Source organism: Dasypus novemcinctus, chromosome X (genome assembly GCF_030445035.2).
Source record: "Dasypus novemcinctus isolate mDasNov1 chromosome X, mDasNov1.1.hap2, whole genome shotgun sequence".
NCBI lineage: Eukaryota > Metazoa > Chordata > Mammalia > Cingulata > Dasypodidae > Dasypus > Dasypus novemcinctus.
Genome location: NC_080704.1, coordinates 24,508,714 through 24,522,072, shown reverse-complemented (window position 1 = coordinate 24,522,072; position 13,359 = coordinate 24,508,714). Strand labels below are relative to the sequence as shown.

Genomic DNA, 13,359 nt, shown 5'->3' with positions numbered 1-13,359 from the left:
GTATCCATTAAATGATTTTTCATTGATTCATCAAATGATCCAATTTTCACAAAGGACTCCCAGGCCTATTATTTTGCATGTTGTAAGAAAAAGGCATGGGGGCAATGGAATTCTTCAGACACTTCCATTTATCTGTTTTTTTTTAATTCATTTTTTAAAAAATATTACATTCAAAAAATATGAGGTCCCCATTCACCCCCACCAACCCCACCCCACCACTCCCCCCACAGCAACACTCTCTCCCATCATCATGACACATCCATTGCATTTGATGAGTACATCTCTGGGCATCGTTGCACCTCATGGTCAGTGGTCCACATCATAGCCCATACTGTCCCACGTTCCATCCAGTGGTCCATGGGAGGATCTACAATGTCCAGTAATTGTCCCTGCTTATCTTTAATTAGATTTTGTTCCTGTGCTTCCTTTAAGCTGTGTCTGTCATTGCTATGACAATCAGTTGGAAAGTCGCTTGACCCTGTTTTCTCACTAAATTAACTGATCTAACAGCAGTTTTGAGGGCTTATATCTAGTCTTTCCTCTGTGGTACAGATGGCCCTTGGTTCTTCACTGTACAACTGGTACTTTCTTCCATATGAATGTCTCAGGGGCTGGGGTAGCACTTTGTTCTCACTCTTGCATTGCTCCCGATTTGATGATTCCAGCACATTATAAAAGCTCTTTTAATAATCAAGAACTGATACAGCCTGGTTTATGAATACCTATCTTATGACCAGCCACATATACAAATGGCCAACCAACATTCTTCACAGGATGGAGGGAATGAGGTCTCTACTGAAAACCAGAGATCCCAGGAGGAGCATTTCTTGAACTGTGCTGCCCCTTTCACATGGAATGCATGGGGTGGGGGGATGGTACAAGGGGTGGTATTCTCTTCCCAAAGGAGCAGAAATTAGCTCTCAGAACTCGTGGGGTCTTATAGAGGGAGTAGGACCTAAGGACCCAAGTTCTGGACTAGACCTCAGAATAAGCGTCTCATGGAAACATTGTAAGGGGAGTAGTTAGGCAGCATGGTTTGGCTACAGTGAGGGTTAAGTAGGATATGGTGGGTTGGCCTGAGACACCAGCAGCCTTTTGTGGACATGAAGAAAAGGCCGCACCCCAGCAGGGAAGTCAGCACGAGTCTTTGGTCATCTGACAAGGTCTATGTTCATTGCTGTGTCTGGCCCACCATTTTGCCAAATTTTACAAGTACTTGGTCACCCCAAAGGAATCATTTCCCTTTATAATAGCCATTCTTGAAACTAGGCTTCTCTTTATCTAAATCAAAGAATTTCTTCTATGTCCCCTTCTCAATTCAAACATCTACTGAAAGAGAGAGACAGAGAGACAGAGAGACAGAGAGAAACAGAGAGAGAGAGAGAAGAATGTGTTTATTAGTCAAATGCAGCCATCTGGAACCCTGCTTGTTGCTGCCTTATAAGAAATTCATAGAGGAAATGGAATGTAATTCCCTTTATGTTTTTAAATGATGAGAGGAGTTATGAAAATGCACCAACACTACCCATGTCCCTAGTCACTATCATAATGTCTAATTATTAAATATATCCACTTTAAATTTTCCATTATACACAGCCTTACCAAACCAAGTGCTAAAAGTCTTGCCTTGATAAATAAAAAACATAGTGCATTGAGCTTTTAATAACTTGAAAGGAAAGTATGTAATATTAGGTATATTGTTATTCTGTGTATGTTTACCTAATAAATCTTTACACATAAACATATAATTACACACATTAGCTTTTGTGTTAAATTTGCCAATATATCAGATTTTGATGTTACAGAGATAGTGATTGTGACTTACCTGGGAATTTAACGGAAGGAATTGGAAACATTTTTCTCCTTTGTGCTTCTTTATTAAGATCTACCCACCTAACCACCGTGGGAACATTGTAACTGAGGAACCGTTTTTCAACTCACCATTACACATATTAAAAAACCCAAAATGCTTTATAACCTTGTTCAACATTTCTTTCCAAAAGCCTTGCAAAGATCATTTTGCAATAAGTCCTTCTCTAAGCGGATTGCTTAACAGTTTTGATTATTGCTTCTAAATCTGCATTTACAAATAAATGAATGTGTGTGTATGACAAAAGGAAGCCAATACCATGGCTCTGTACATTGATCTGAGGAAAGAATATTTTGCAGATACTTATGACAGGAATAGTCTATATTGAGTTACTTTCTCACTTTGAGTAGGTGACACATGTTAGCTATTCCATCAGCACCATGCCAGATTCAAAGAAAATGACTATAGGGAAAATCACTAGCCCTTAACTGAAGAGCAGCACCTCGATATTTTCTAGTTCTACTTATCCCCTCAAGTAAGCAATTTAACAATATTTCTTGAAAAGATGTGTCTACCAAGTAATTTACTGTACTTTGCGGAAGCGTGGACACTTTCTTCTCTTTCCCTTTAGGTACTAAGCAATTTGAGAACTAGGAGCCAGATGGCAGCTGGAACAGAGCATCAGCTTTAATACCTGAATGACAGGGCTCCCTGGTTAGTCTGGGTTGGGTTATAGGACTTAAAACTGAGACCCCCCAAAATGCAGTTTTTTGTTACTTTCCCTGGAACTGTTTTGCTTCACCCAGTTGTTGGCCAAGCATATGGAGCTCTGATAGCCTCTTCTAAAATTTTATTGTGCTAAGACTTGCCATTTTAACAATTTTTTAAATGTACCATTAATTATATTCACAATATTGTGCAACCATCACCACTAATCATTTCCAAGACTTTTTCATCACCACAAACAGAAAATCTGTGTCCATTAAGCAGTAACTCCCATCTCCCCTCCGCCCAGCCCCTGGAAACCTTTGTTTTAGTTGGTCTCTAGAAATTTGCCTATTCTAGGTGCCAGTGTCTTCTTCCATGGACACCTATAAGTTTGGGTCCTCTACGAAGTGGACCCAAAGATGGCATTAGATGTGCCAAATAGTTATTGGGGAAAACACCTATGAGGAAGAATGGGAGGGTGCCACAGGGGGCTGTGAGGACAGTCATCAGACTGTGATCCAGGAGGAAAAAGGGAAGGAAGGAAGGTTTGGCAGGAACATCTTACACTGCGGAGCTGTTCTGAGGCCCCAGCAAGGCTGATGCGGAGTGTGCAAGTGAAAGCTACTTGTCAGAGGAGTCCCATGTCTCCCAGGCCTGGGTCTGCCTTCTGTCCCCACTGTACTCAGTCACTGGCTGAGAGCAGCCCGTGGGAAGTGTGACCTCAGCATGGGGAGGGATGGATTTCAATTACCCTCCCAGTGGTAAGCTGATCTGAGAGGTGCCTTCTCATGGCTGACACAGGGATCGAATGTTCCTCCAACACCTGCCTTCCAGGGCAGTGGAGACTGCGCCCCGCCCCCTGCCCCTCCAGCAAATATGAAGAATGGGTTACATGCAACTTTCTCCTGTAGTAATGAACTGGAGTTCTATGAGCCACACACAGTAACTGATATTGTTTTATAGTTACTGTAAATACGTATGCTTGGCATATGTAAGTAGAGCCATAGATTTGTCACTCTGGTACATTCTCATGATTAAAGAGTTAAACAATCAGCAAGTGTGGATATGTACCACTATACCAGGCATTGGAAGAGCCACAAAAAAACATATATTGTGTGATCTTCTCTGAAAGCTGTGACCAAAACACAAAAATACTAAATGATAGGAAATTGACAATACTTCCCCAAGCAGTAGGAGAGAGCTGGGCCATCTCTGTCACTCCCTGCCATCCTGCCCATATTCAAAGATCTTTTGCTTATATCAGTTTCAGTTTTTTATGTATTCCAAAGATGTCATTGGAACAAAGGCTTTCAGCCATTGCACCCCAATCAAAAAATTTGAAAACTACTGGACTAAGTCATTCTTAGGCATACTTGAGGCATATTATGATCATATACTATCAAATGAAATTTGATCCTGTATGATTGTTCTCTTGGAAACACAAATCTATCTAATGAGTGGTAATAATTTTTATGTTATCAAGTATTGAACAGTAGTCTAGTGTTTTCTATGTCATATGGAAGTCACTTGTCTTCTCCCAACTTTATTCCACGTTTCTCTTTAAGCTTCAGGAGGTCTGACTGAAACTCTGAGGCTGTCTCAATGGCACAAGAGAAATTCATTCTGCTAGAATCACACTCTCACATTATTCTTTTTAACATTTTCTTCTAGTTCATGTCCCTGACCCAGGGAGACAAAATGTCTTCTTCAGTGAGTTGACTTTCTTCTCCTTTCTCTTCAGGGTGTTCCTCCTACCTCGGATGAGGAGAAGAAGCCAATTCCAGGAGCAAAGAAACTTCCAGGACCTGCGGTTAACTTATCAGAGATCCAGAATATTAAAAGTGAACTGAAATATGTCCCCAGAGCTGAACAATAGTTGAAAGAAAAAAGGTGAGTGAAAAAATATTTCCATTATCTTAACAAGACTACTATAAAATGGTTTGAGGAAGCCTTTCGCAAAAGAAGTCTTGAATTCCAGAAGCATTTATTAACTACCAGTGGTAAGTAGTGCAAAGGTTTTCTGGTGCAAGCTTTGTGCCTGTCTTATTCCATACCAGTCAGAAATCCACTGAGATGTTTGCCTGCTGTCCTCATTCTGGTCTCCCTTCTCAGCTGGGAAAGTATGTGGTTGGGAGAGGAAAGATGCTTGCAAAGGGGCTTCAAAGAGCTCTCTAACACCCCATGCCTGTTTCCCTTCCTGGATGCCACAAAGAGCAATGAGCTGTACCTGAGCTGAGACGGTCTGGAAGCATAAAACAGGCAGAGATCCAGGTGTTCAGGCCTTGAAACAGCCAAGGCACGTGCAAGGCAGGTCGGGAAGAACCAGTACTCACTCTGAGTGTGGATAGGTCAAGGGTAGGCTCAAAACTCTAGGCCCTACCCAATCAGGTGCTGCAAGCAGAGTCTACAGCCTTCTTTTCATTTTTTATTGTATCTGTTTGGTAATGATCCCTTGATGAGGACTTAGCCCTGCCTTCCATCTATGTAGACCTGGCTCCTATCGACTGGTATGAAAATTCTGCCAGCAGGAGGAGTATGGAATTTGGTCCAAGTCATCATTCTTTTTCCTTATGAGCCCCTGGGAGCAAATCTACCCTTTATCCAAGATTGCTGAACCCACAGTGAGCAGCCTATTCCATTTCTTAAGCAGAAATTTAAGTCTAGAAGAGAAGGATCTATGCTGGGAACATAAAACAGGTATTTATCTGGTTGACCATTCATTCATTCATTCATTCATTCAACCTCTTAACTAATTTATTCAACCAATTCTTATTGAGTATCTGCTATGTGCTGGGCAATAGAAACATTGATTAAGCATGTCTCATGTGCCAGGTACTATGAGAAGAACTTTATATCCATTGCTTCTTTTAAGCCTCATGACACCTAATTATTGCCCCCACTCTTGAGATAAGTTAGAGAGATTAAGTGATTTTCCTTATCTGTCATGCGGCTCAAAAGGGGGCAGGGGAGAGGGTATCTGACTTCACAGTTAGTGCTGCTAACTACTTGTTACAGCACTCCAACTCCTTCCTCCCACCATCACATTACAGATTGATTGCACACTTCCTGTTGGTGTTAAGGGTGAAATCTTCTCACCATGTAGATAGCAGAGGCAAGCACAGTGATGGGGCCCTGCCATGTCTTCTACCCTAGACATATTCCAGGACAGAATGTTCTGTGAGACAATCCAGCTCATCCCGGCAATGTTATTTGTGTCATGCTTATGTGGGCTTAGTGGTGCATTCACAAGGTAGTTCTGCCAAAATAATTTCTTTATAGCTTAGAGAAAGACAGGAGCCATTTGAAGTGAAAAGAACAGTATCTTGTGTTTTCAGCACAGTTACATAAAAGAACAAAGGAGTAAGAAGGAAACAGTGGATTCCATGACCTTAGAATGAATTTATGGGGACAGAATGACATGAAAGGGAACAGACTTCTGAAGCATGGCTATGCGCACTGGTTATTATTTATGGTGTAATGGAACAAACTGATGTTTTAGTATTGTTTTCCTCAGTCCTGCTTGTGTTGCCAAGCTGAGATTAAATATTCCTGTATGCTAGGGACAGAGCTGTAGAACTGCCTTGTGAGAAAGCTCTTAGAAAGGAAATTAACTGTTGATTTTATTTATTATTATTTATTTATTTATGGTTTACAGAACAATCATGCATAAATACAAGATTCGCATATACCATCCCACCACCAGCACTTTGTTACAATTGGTGAGAGCACATTTTTATAATAGTACATTTATAATTGTGCATTAATTAAAGTACATATTTTAACTTAGGGTTCACTGTGTAGTATAGGACCATGGAATTTTTATTTTATTTTGCTGCCATATATACAATCTAATATTTCCCCCTTTTAATCATATTTAATATATATATTTCAGTGCTATTAATTGCATTCACAATGTTGTGCTACCATCACCACCATCCATTACCAAAACATTTCCCTTATTCCAAATAGGAACCCTGTACATGTTAAGCCTTATCTTCCCATTCCCTATCCATACCCCATCTCCTGGTAACCTATATTCTAGATTCTGACTCTAAGAGTTTGCTTTATTTATTTATTTATGTATTTACTTATTTATTATTATGCAACCAAGGCTGTTATGCTAGACACATGAATTTTTAATGCAAGCTTTGAAGGGTTTTGCTTTTATGAAATCCATGTCGACTTAAATTTAATCCCAGTTCCTTTTTCAGAAGAACTTGGTTTTGAAGACAAAGGAATGCTATTTTTAAAAATAGCTCAGAGAGGATCTTGCAGTGTTATTCAACAGTGAAATTGATTCAGTAGCCTTGGATCTATGGTTACAGGGAACAATGGCAACTCAATAAAATATTGAAAAGATACCAAAGTATCCAGGACAACTTTTTGTTACTTCGTTTTCTCAGACAATACTAATGATTCTTCTCTCCTGAACAAATTCTAATAATGAAAAGCCACTTGGAGAGGCCTGTTTGTCCTTATTCTTGCAGGAATGTGAAAATAAAAGTTGTCAGTAATTAGTTTGAATTCCAAATGATTACAGCCATTGTTTTAAGCCAAGAAATGATCTTTATTTCTTGTGGGAGGGGTATTAAGTTGATTTGTTTTTGACTTATTGGGTTCTTCTCTTGCAAATATGCCTGAGATTTCAACTTCTATGGTCATGGGTTGTGGTCCTGGAAGGGAGAACATTTCTTAATATTGATGGAGTCAATGGACTTATAAGTAGTCAATACCTGGGCCAGCCATCACTTAACATCTCACTGGTTGGATTGATTTCCAACTTCTTGGGTGACAATTTCATCACCCACCCTCAGTGTGTATTGCCTGATTTGATCAAACAGATTGTTGGCTTGAAGATTGAGTGAATAAGTCCATAGTATCATGTACTGTGGAAACCACTAGACTCAAGGTTCCAGGTTATAACTATTCCAATATTGTTTTGGACATATAAAACTGAGCAACATCTCCTTCCAACTGAGGTTCAGTGCTGGAAGTCTTGATTCTTTCCATACCCTACATCATAGCTAGAATAGTTCATGGAAATCAGTTAAACATTATAAGACAAGAACTAGAAAGGTCAATGAATAGCCAGTTGGGGATCAGGAATCTAGGTTTATGGAGAAGGCCTTAGGGCCTGGACTCAATCAGGAACAAGAAACAGGCACCACAGAGACAGAGCATACCAAGTCAAAACCAAAAGAACAGGAGTATCCCAAATAGGGCCCTCATCCAGATTGGAACAGGCAAAGAGCAAGGAAGAGTAGGGTGTTTAGCCACATAGCTCTTGGAATTCTCCTGGCTGTAATTTAAGGTGGCCAGATGGTGATTAAGCAAGTCTAGGAGCCAGATGAAGAGGCAGGACTAGTAGCACAGTCAGAAAACTGGGAAGCTTCTGATACTTCCATTCCTACTTTTTTGCTATATTATCATGAACCTTCCAGGTGCACAGTCAGAATCTACTGTCAGCTTGTTTGCTTGTAGCTGTAGCAGGGGTTGCCTCAGACTTCATGGACAAGGGTCTAGGGAACCCAGAGAAATGCTTAGAGTTGGTGTTCTGTGTCCATTTTTACTCCCTCCAACCCTCAGATCAGACCAGAGGTGCCTGGTGAAGAACCATGGTAACTAGCTTCTGTGACATGGGAGCTTTCTTCATACTGTGCATATATATAAAATTCAGTCCCTGATACTTAAGTCTTGGTGGAAATATAAAATTCTTCAAAAGGTAGATAACAATTAAAAAATTAGATAACAGTTCAATGATTCAAGGTATCGCATGGCAGTTTATGACCCACTAATAAGTAGACTGTAGCCATAGTAAATGTTACAACTTATGAGAGGGTGAATGCATGATGATTTGGGATTAGGGGAAAATACAAGGAGGCAGTGGGAATGGAATGGTTTAAACAGAGGCTCAGAGATAGATTCAGGACACATGGGATGCTCAGGGCATCATTAATGGAATAGCCTGGTGACACCAAACGGTTCCTCTAGGGCAATAGTTCTTAACCATTTCAGGCAGAGCAAAAAAGGCAACACAACCTGCCTACACTACTATATTTTCTCTTTTTCTAGTGGTAAAAACCCTGTGATAAAAAAGAATTGGGAAGGAATAAAATAAGTATGAAAGTGTAATAATGGAGCAATTATAAGGAGAATAAACAATTAACAAAGATAAAATCTAAGAAAAATTCTACAGAGTTAATGAGCTCAAGATAACAGAATTGAAAACCCTAGGACTGAAGAAGTACGAGAAATCAACTGTCATTCTGAAAAGTTACAGGAATTCCTCTTCTCTCTGTTGGAAATTGCAGTATGGCCACATGTTGTGTGGCACTCAGACTTCATGATTACATACTAAACTAGGACACAGAAAAAATGGGAAATTGTTGTGATTCTTAATAACTTAGTAGCTTTTGGTCATCTATAAAAGTGAAAACCTATGAAATTGATTCCCATTTGCTGTTTAACAACTGAGGAAAAGAACTTGAATTTCTGCATTTAGGAAGTCCTTTGAGGTTAACTACTAGGCCTTGCACAATACTTTGAGAAACACTGCTATAGGGCAATGAATGTGAGTTGGAATGATCACAACTCCTGTGGGTCCATACACAGCCCCATAATCTCAAGTTATTCTCTATTCCATACCCCACATCAGTCAATCTGCCTTGATTTTGGAATATGTTGGTCTCAAAAGAACCAAAATAATGTTCAGTTGGGGGATGTATGCCCTCTCTCTACACCACTCTGTTCCTCTCCTACCATCTTCTTTTTTAAAAAAATTAATTTATTGAAGTATATCACTCATACATAAACATACATAAATAATAAGTGTACAATAATAGTTGTGAACCTACAAAACAAACATATATAACGTCATACAGGACTCTTATAACTCACCCTACCACCAATAACTTGCATTGTTGTTAAACCTTTTTAACTAATGATTAAAGAGCATTGTCAAAATATTACTACTAACCAAAGTATTTTCCCCCAACCAACCTTATTTTTTTTATTTTTTTATTGATTTTGTAAAAATATTACATTAAAAAAATATGAGGTCCCATTCAACCCTACCACCCCCACCCCACCACTCCCCCCCCAGCAACCCTCACTCCCATTATCATGACTCATCCATTGCACCTGGTAAGTACATCTCTGGGCATCTCTACACCCCATGGTCAATGGTCTACATCATGGCCCATACTCTCCCACATTCCATCCAGTGGGCCCTGGGAGGATTTACAATGTCCGGTGATTGCCCCTGAAGCACCATCCAGGGCAACTCTAAGTCCCAAAGGCACCTTCACCTCTCATCTCTTCCTGCCATTCCCCATACCAATCAGCCACCATGTCCACTTTTCCCACTCCAATGCCACCTTTTCTCTGTGGACCTTGGATTGGTTGTGTCCATTGCACCCTATGTCAAGAGGAGGCTCAGATTCCACATGGATACTGGATGCAATCCTCTTGCTTTCAGTTGTAGGCCCTCTAGACTCCATGGTGTGGTGGTTGTCCTTCTTCAACTCCATCTTAGCTGAGTGAGGTGAGTCCAATAAATCAGATTGTAGGAGCTGAGGTCTGTTGGGGCTCAGGGCCTGGCTATCATATTGTCAGTCCAGAGATTCAAATCCCCTAAATATATCTTAAACCCCAACACCAACTACAATTCCAGTAAAGTAGCATGAAAGTCTTGTGCAAAGAGATCCCATCTGAGTCCAGCTCCATCACGCAGAAACACCAGCTCCAAAGAAGGGTCATCTGCCATGGCAGTAAACCCCATCTGCCATGACCATAGAACCTGTGGGTCTCTTTAGCCCTCAAAGGAACGAATACCTGGGGTTGTATCTACTTTATCTGTCTCTTAGACTCTGCTCAGTTGTGCTTAAGGGCAATCCTTCTGAAAGCCTCCAGACTCTTTTTTAGAGACTCATAGCCATATAAACTCATTTCTCCTTTCCATTTCCCCCTTACATTAGGTCAAACAGCAATTTAAAGTCATGTTATTATATGTAGACAGTGATATTCTGCTGATCCGCATTGAACCTTCAATTCAAGGTCATTTTCCAGTTGCATCATCAGTTGGTACTTGGTAGTGATCCCTTGGTGCCAGGGAGGCTCATCCCTGGGTGTCATGTCCCACGCTGGGGGGAAGGCATTGCATTTACATACTGAGTTTGGCTTCGAGACTGGCCACATTTGAGTAACATGAAGGCTGTCAGGAGGAAATTCCCAGGCACAGTGCTGCTCTAGGCCTTGTTCTTATTTCAGGCATATAGGCTCACAAGCATAGTCATTAGTATCATGCTCTCACTGTTTTGGACCCTCATTCCTTCCTGGTCCTTACCGTTGCATCTGGGGGACTGCCGCTGCTCCCCTAGGGGCCACGACAGAGCACCCCCGGCCAGGAACCCAGTACCCCCCCAGCTTTAGTTTTTAATTGTTGCCACTATGAGTATATCCAAACATTACCATGCACCCTGGACATATGCCCTGTATAGCTCCCTGTCAGCCCTATATCACCTGTCAATAGTGTCCTATACCAGTATTCCTCCACTGCTGAACCACTCTGTGATCCAAAACCTCCCGAAAATTGAAGCCCAATATAATGTCAGGATCCCTTACTAGCAAAATGGGATAAGGCGATGCCCAACCAACCTTATTATTATTATCTTTATATCATTTATATATGAACATACATAAACAATTAAGTGTATAGTAAAAGTTGTGAGCTTACAAAGCAAACATGCATAGTATCATACAGGGGTCTCATACGTCAACCCTCCACCAACACCTTGCATTGTCGTGAGACGTTTGTTACAAATTATGAAAGAATATTTTCACAATCTGACTACTAATCATAGTCCTTATCTTACATTTGGTGTGCTTTTCCCCCAACCCACCCTATTATTATTATTTTTTGAATATATTTATTATGACAGAATTTGTATACTTACAAAACAATCATGCACATGTGCAGAATTCCAAAACAACATGCCTCCATCAACACACCACACTGTGGTGGAACATTTGCTACAGATAAAATAATATCATCTGATTGTTACCATGTCCATAGTGTACATTTGGCTCACATTTTCCGTACAGCCTCAATATCAACACAGTACAACTTTCGCATAGATGCAAGAATATTATATAATTACTGCTAACCACAGTCCATAGGTCATTCCAGCTGTATTTTTCCCATGCTTCTCCACATTCCCAACAGCCTGCAGTAGTGATGTACATTTGCTCTAGCTCACAAAGAACACTCTTGCATCTGTACCATCAACCACAATTCTCATCCACCTCTTAGTTTACTGTGCTGTTCAATTCCTAGATTATTCTCCAGCACTGTCAATTGGCATTTACATACCTAGACTACCATTTTCAGCCACATCCCCATTTATAAACTAGCTATTACTCACTATGTGTTACCATCCATTCTGTACATTTCCACAATTTTACAGTAAAGCTAATTAAAACTTCTACAGACATTAAACATCAGTACTCCATCTCAGTCGTCCTCTTATCTCCTTTAAGAATCCACCACCTACCACCAGATCTTGAAGATATTTTCCTACAATTTCTTCTAGAAGTTTTATGGTTCTTGCTTTTATTTTTAGGTTTTTGATCCATTTTGAGTTAATTTTTGGGTAAGGTGTGAGATAGGGGTCCTCTCTCCTTCTTTCAGCTATGGATATCCAATTCTTCAGCACCATTTGTTGAATGGACTGTTCTGCCCTAGCTGTGTGGGTTTGACAGGCTAGTCAAAAATCACTTGATCATACATATGAGGGTCTGTTTCTGAACCATAAATTTGGCTCCATTGGTCTATGTGTCTGTCTTTATGCCAGTACCATGCTGTTTTTTTTTTTTTACCACTATAGCTAGGTAATATGATTTAAAGTCTGGAGATGAGGGCTCACGTTTCCTTTTTATGATGTTTCTGGCTATTCAGGACCCCTTACCCTTCCAAGTAAATTTGATGATCATGTTTTCAAATTTTTAAAATCTTGGTGGAATTTTTATTGGGATTGAATTGAATCTGTATATCAATTTGAGTAGATTTGACATTTTAATGATATTTAGTCTTCCAATCCATGAGCATGGAATGTTCTTCCAGTTCTTTAGGCCTTTTTAAAATTTCTTTTAACATTGAGTTGCAGTTTCTGAATACAAGTGCTTTACATTGTTGGTTAAGTTTATTTCTGACTATTTGAGTTTTATCTGTCATATTTTATCTTCACCACTTTTTTGATACTTTTAGTTACTTTTATTGATATAATCTTCATTTCAGCCCTCTCTTCCAGGCCTCTCTCTCTCCTTTTCTTTTTAGGCTCTAGCACACCCTTTAATATGTCCTGGGAATCTGGTCTCTTGCTTAGAAATTTTCTCAGTTTCTGTATATCTGTGAATATTCTAATCTCTCCCTCATTTTTGAAAGACAGTCTTGTATATATAAGATTCTAGGCTGTAAGTTTTTCTCTTGTAGTATGTTACATATATAAGACCACTGTCTTCTTGCCTCCATGGTTTCTGGTGAGGGATCAGCACTTAATCTTATTGGGTATCCCTATATGTTATGCATTGCTTTTCTTTTGCTGTTCTCAGAATTCTCCTTGTCTTTGGAATTTGACATTCTGATGAGTATGTGTGTTGGAGTTGGTCTATTCGGATTTTTTTCAGATGGGAGTACATTGTGCTTATTGGACAGGAATATCTATGTCCTTCTATAGGGTTGGGAAATTTTCTACCATTATTTCTTCAAATATTCCTTCTGCCCATTTTCTCTTCTCTTCTCCTTCTGGGACACCCATGACATGAATGTTTGCACGCCATTTGCT

At 39.9% G+C, this 13,359-nt stretch overlaps 1 protein-coding gene across 2 annotated transcripts in view; it reads left to right on the top strand.

Annotated features, from left to right (window-relative positions):
- The window catches only part of SMPX (small muscle protein X-linked), a 75,438-nt gene that overhangs the window by 19,971 nt on the left and 42,108 nt on the right, over positions 1 to 13,359 (top strand). For both annotated transcript variants that reach the window (XM_071212923.1, XM_071212924.1), the window contains exon 4: positions 4,260 to 4,408. In XM_071212923.1, the coding sequence (XP_071069024.1) occupies positions 4,260 to 4,394 (135 nt within the window). In that variant the 3' untranslated portion in view covers positions 4,395 to 4,408. The remainder of the gene's footprint in view (positions 1 to 4,259; positions 4,409 to 13,359) is intronic.